At 39.7% G+C, this 6,309-nt stretch overlaps 1 protein-coding gene across 1 annotated transcript; it reads right to left on the bottom strand.

The window, feature by feature from the left end:
* Positions 1–2,234: 2,234 nt before the first annotated feature.
* On the bottom strand, positions 2,235–2,635 carry LOC119807690 (histone H2A.Z-like). Its single transcript, XM_038319783.1, has one exon. The coding sequence runs from the start codon at positions 2,619–2,621 to the stop codon at positions 2,235–2,237; it is 387 nt and encodes a 128-aa protein (XP_038175711.1). The 5' UTR covers positions 2,622–2,635.
* Positions 2,636–6,309: the final 3,674 nt, after the last annotated feature.

A 6,309-nucleotide genomic window follows, 5' to 3' on the forward strand; every position in this document is an offset into this window, starting at 1 on the left:
GGAACATTATAAAAAATTGACCATATACTCAGCCACAAAACAAATCTCAACAGACACTAAAAAATGAAATAACTAACCCCTGTATCTTTTCAGACCACCATGGATAAAAACTGGATTTCACCAACAACAGAAATTACAGAAAACCTATAAACTCACGGAAATTGAGCAACTCTCATTTATTTACCACTAAGAACAAAGGAAAAAAGAATTAAAAAAAACTTCCTAGAATTTAATTAAAAATGAAGGCACAACAACCCAAATTTATGGGACAAAATGAAACTGGGGCTAAGGAAAGTTCATAGCACTACGAGTCTTAATGAGGAATAGAGAGAGCACATACTAATGAATAAACAGCACACCTGAAAGATCTAGAACAAATGAAGAAGACACACCTAAGAGGAGTAGATGGCAGGAAATAATCAAACTGAGGGCTGAAATCAATAAAATAGAAACAAGGAGAACAATACAAAGAATTGATGGAAAATGAGCGGAGTCTGAGCAAATCAACAACATAGATAAGCCTTTATCCAAATGTGAAGGCCCCAAAATCTGAGCCTATTTCCACCTGGACCAAAGGTCAGAGAGTTGGAACTTATCTCTATTTCTTCTAGATTATTGTGTTTTTACCTCAAACAAAAAACCCACATAGATTTAGATCAGAGAGTTCTGCTCTCACAAGGTTAGTATAAAAGGTGTGGCTAATATCCAGTGTTTGGTTTAATCTTAAGAAAAGCTCTGTCAACACAAAATAACTCCAATTAGACCAGATTAGAGCAAACTAAAAATGTCCATGTTTAATAAATGTAGCACTCTCCCGTGGACCGAGACAGCATGACAGGGAGAGGAGCCCATGGAAACCCTGGAGACCATATGTTCCCTTTTCCAGTGCAAGCCTAAATAGCCTGTGGGAATGGTCCTATCCCTCTCCAGGGAGGAATCAGTGCTTAGCATGCTGGGAGTTGGAGTCCAGGCCAAGGCAACTCCCAGGGAGAGGGATCTGAGATAGAGCAGTTTGCTCTATTGGTGCTCCATTGGCACCCCAAGAATAATATTACATCCAGACCTTGTGCTTCAGTATAGAGAAGTAGATATGTTTCTACTCCAAAAAGAAAGCTAAGGATCCAAGTAAATCTCAGTTCTCTTAAGGAGATAACATTGAATTCCACCCAGGCAGTGGTTAGCATATAGGATGTATTGGTCTAGGGTGCAAGCATGACTTCTTTTGTTATAGCAACATAATGTTTATCTATTAATGTAGCCCACAACCTTGAACTGGTCTGGTTACTTCCTTGTATCATATTAGTGCAGTATTTTTTATCTTACTCCTACCAATTGGGATTGGGGTATTTAAAGTAATTTGAAAATAAACATAGGTGATTTCAATATTTACTGGAGCTCCCAGCAGGTACTAATCTATGTTTTCTGTTTTATTACTTTTGTATCTTTGTAATCTTTATATTTCTAATTCCCACACTATTATACTGGCAAGTGGTATTTTTGTGGAGGTTGGTCCCCAAAATACAAACTAATTAAAAGGAAGAAAGTGAGTATCCAATTCAACAATATCAAAAATGAAAGGGGGCCATAACAACAGACTCCTAGAAAATAGAGAAAATCATTAGGGCCTACTTCAAAAAGATGTACTCTATAAAACTGAAAAATATATAAAAGATGGACAGATTTCTAGATAGATGCCATTTACTAAAGATAAATCAAGATCAGATAAAAATTTAAGTAGACCATTAATACCTAATACCTAAAGAAACTGGAAGAGTCATTAGAAGTTTCCCAATCAAAAAGTGACAAGGGTCAGATGGTTTTAACACAAAATTCTACCAGATTTTCTTTCTTTTTTTCTTTTTAATTTGGGATATGACCTTTATTGAGCTTATCCACCAGAGTGGAAATAATGTCTGTACAAAACCAAATGTTTGTTACTATAACTTCTGCATCATAATTAAAATCCAAACAGTTTTTTAAAAACAGTCAACTCAATCAAAACCCACTACTTCAGAATTGATAGCTTCTTTGAAGCCACAGTAACACTTAAATATGGTTAAGACTCGAATGCAGAAATTTGGTTGGTTTGGAAGGCTAACTAAGCCTCCAACTTGCTCAAATAGAATTACAAAAGGCAAAATTGTGTTTTTCACAGAGATCAGTCCACTGATATCACCAACACTGGCCAGCTGTTAAGAACAAGAGTTCTGAGATAGTAAGGAATCCAGGCATCCTTAGACGGTCTTCTGTTGTCCCTTCTTCCCAATCAGAGACTTGTGGATGTGCGGGATGACACCACCAGCAGCAATTGTAGCCTTGATCAGAGAGTCCAATTCTTCATCTCCACGAATAGCGAGCTGCAAGTGACGTGGGGTAATGCGCTTTACCTTTAAATCTTTTGATGCATTTCCTGCCAACTCTAGTACCTCTGCGGTGAGGTACTCCAGGATGGCTGCGCTGTACACAGCGGCGGTGGTGCCCACACGTCCGTGGCTGGTTGTCCTAGATTTCAGGTGTCGATGAATACGGCCCACAGGGAACTGCAAGCCGGCTCGCTGCGAGCGGGAAACCGCCTTTGTCTTGGCCTTTCCGGAGTCTTTTCCAGCCTTACCGCCAGCCATCTCAGACCGTGCTGAAGATCCGAGAAGTGAGAAAGAGTCGAGGCCAGGCAGACGCGCAGTGAGATCCCAGCGCCCACTCCTCCGTCGGACTGCCATTCAAACTGCCTCTACCAGAGTTTCAAAGAAGAGCTAATAGCAATGCTCTTCAAATTTTTCCCACAAAATACAAAAAGAAGGAAGATTGCAATATTCTTTATATAAGGCCAAGTTATCCTGATCCCCAAGTCACACAAAGACTCAGCAAAGAAAGGGAATTACAGACCAATTTCACTATAAACATTGATGCAAAAATACTTGCAAACCGAATCCAAGAACACATCAAAAAGATCATCTATAGCAGATGCAGAGATCCACAGCTAAGCACCGGGCCAAGCTCCAGGAATACAGCTGAAGAGGGGAAGAAACTATATGAGCAAGAGGGTGGGGTAAGATCATGATGGGAAACCCCATGGAGACAGCTGGCCTGAGTTTGTAGATGTTCATGGACTCTAGACCACCTGCAAGGGAGCATGCATGGGAATGAGCTCCCTAGACCAATGTATTTGGGTGAAAGCTGTGTAGGTTGACCTGTTTCTGGAGCCCTGGTACATAAACTGGTATTCGGAACATTATGCCTATGGTGGGATGCCTTGCTCAGCCATGATGCAAAATGGAGGATCCTGATCCTGCCTCAACTTGGTTTGTCATGTCTCCTTGATTTCCATGAGTTGTCTTACACTTTTGGAATGGAGAAGGAGGAGGAGTGGGTGGGGGATAGAAGGAAGTTGTGGTGGGGAAATTGGCAGGAGAAGAGTGAGGGGGAACTGTGTGAAGATTTCCACCAGAATTTCAAAGAAGAGTTAATAAAAAGCAGTTTTCAAATTATTCCAAACAATAGAGGCTACAATTACCCTGATACCCAAATTATGCAAAGATACAACAAAGAAGTAGAATTACAGTCTCACTCATGAACATTGATTCAAAAGTACTCAATAAAATACTGTCAAGTGTAATACAACAACACATCAAAAAATCATCAAGCATAATCAAGTAGGCTTAATTTCAGAGATGCAGGTATGGTTTACCATAGAAAATCTTTCAACATAATCCAATATATAAATAAACTAAAAGAAAAAATACCTAGGATCATCTCTTTTAATGCTAAAAATGTGCTGATAAAATAAAACAACACTTCATGATAAAGATATTAGCAAGATCAGGAATGCAAGGAACATACCTAATTTTAACAAAGACAATTTAGAGCAAACCAAAAGCAGACATCAATAAATGAAGAGAAACTCAAAGCAATTTCACTAAAATCTAGAACAAGACCAGGTTTTCCACTCTCTCCACATCATACTACAAAACCACTGTTCCACTATGTTCATAGCAGCATTATTTGTAATAGCCAGATCCTGGAAACAACCTAGATGCCCCTCAATAGAAGAATGGATGAAGAAAGTATAGAATATATATGCATTAGAGTACTACTCAGAATAGAAATATATGTATTTTTTATTTAGAGTACTACTCAGCGCTAAAAAACAATAACATCTTGAATTTTGCATGCAAATGGGTGGAAATAGAAAACACTATCCTGAGTGAGGTAACCCAGACCCAAAAAGATGAATATAGTATGTACTCACTCATAGATATATTCTAGACATAAATAAAGGACATTAAGCCTATAATTGGTGATCCTGGAGAAGCTAAATAAGAAGGTGAACCCCCCAAAAAACGTATAGTTATCCTCCTGGATACTGGAAGTAGACAAGATTGCCAGACAAAAGTTGGAAGCACGAGGGTGAGGGTAGAGTGAGGCTAAGGGGAGGGGGGAGAAAAGGGAGAATGGAGAATGGGGAGAGCTTATGAGAATGGGATGCTTGGGACGGAGGAAGGGTGAATATGGGAGCAGGGAAGTAGATATCTTAATTAAGGGAGCCATTTTAGGATTGGCAAGAGACTTGACTCTAGAGGGGTTCCCAGGTGTCCAAGGAGATGTCCCCAGCTTGTTCCTTGGGCAGCTGAGGAGAGGGCACCTGAACTGGCCTTATCCTATAGCCACACTGATGAATATCTTGCATATCACCATAGAATTTTCATCTGGCGATGGATGGAGGTAGAGACAGAGACCCATATTGGAGCACTGTACTGCGCTCCCAAGGTCCAAATTAGGAGCAGAAGGAGGGAGAACATGAGCACGGAAGTCAGGACTGCGAGGGTTGTGCCCACCTACTGATCCGGTGGATCTAATGGGAACTCACCAAGGCCGGCTGGACTGGGACTGATGGAGCATTTGATCAAACCGGACTCTCTGAATGTGGCTGACAATGAGGGCTGACTGAGAAGCCAAGGACAATGGTACTGGGTTTTGATCCTACTGCATGTACTGGCTTTGTGGGAGCCTAGTCTGTTTGGATGCTCACCTTCCTAGACTTGGATGGAGGGGGCAAGGCCTTGGACTTCCCACAGGGCAGGGAACTCTGACTGCTCTGTGGACTGGAGAGAAAGTGGGAGGGGGATTGGGGAAGGCAGAGAGAAATGGGAGGAGGGGAGGAGGTGGAAATTTTTTTAAAAAAAAGATTTATTTATTATGTATACAGTATTCTCAGTACTCTGGCTGCAGGCCAGAAGAGGGCACAAGATCTCATTACAGATGGTTGTGAGCCACCATGTGCTTGCGGGAATTGAACTCGGGACCTTTGCAAGAGCAGGCGGTACTCATAACCACTGAGCCATCTCTCCAGCCCAAGGTGGAAATTTTTTAATAAAAAAAGTTCTAGCTAGAGAAATAAGATGATAAAAGGAGAAAAATTAAATACAAATTGGAAAGAAAGAAATCAAACTTTTGCTATTTGCAAATGAAATTATAGAATACATTAATGACTCTAAAATTCTACCAGGGAATTCCTATAGCTGACAAATACCTTCAGTAATATAGCAGAATACAAGATTAACTAAAAAAATTAGAAGCCCTCTTATATATGAATAATAAATGGGTAGAAAAGGATTCAGAGAACATCATTATTTACAATAGCCACATATAATATGAAATATTATGGATCAGCTATAACAAAACAAGTGAAAGACAAAAGTGACAAGAACATTAAGTCTATGAAAAAGGAAGTATAAGAAGATATCAGAAAATGGAAAGACATTCTATGCTTGTTAATGTGTAGGATTAAAATAATAAAAATGACAGCCTTATCAAAAGCAATCTAAAGGCTCAATGAAATCCCAATCAAAATCTCAAAACACTGGCCTCAAAAGGACAATACAGAAAATTAAAAAACACAGAATAGTTAAAGCAATCCTGTACTTTAAAGGAACTTCCAGAGACATCACCATGCCTGACATAAAGCTCTACTAAAGAGCCATAGTCATAAAAACAGCCTGTTCTTGAAATAAAAACAGACACATGGATCAATGGAAACAAACTGAAGATCCTGAAATCAAGCCACAAACCTATGAACACCTAATTATTGACAAAGAAGCCAAAACTATACAATGGGAATAAGAAAGCATCTTAAACATTGGTGCTGACGTAACCAGATGTCATCATTTAGAACATTGAAAATATGTCCATATCTATCACCATGCAGAAAAATCAAGTCCAGATATTCAAAGACTTCAACATAAATCCAGGTACACTGAACCCGATAGAACTGGAAGTGCAGTTAGCCTTGAATGCATTGGCACAGGAGACCAC

Source organism: Arvicola amphibius, chromosome 2 (genome assembly GCF_903992535.2).
Source record: "Arvicola amphibius chromosome 2, mArvAmp1.2, whole genome shotgun sequence".
Taxonomy (NCBI): domain Eukaryota; kingdom Metazoa; phylum Chordata; class Mammalia; order Rodentia; family Cricetidae; genus Arvicola; species Arvicola amphibius.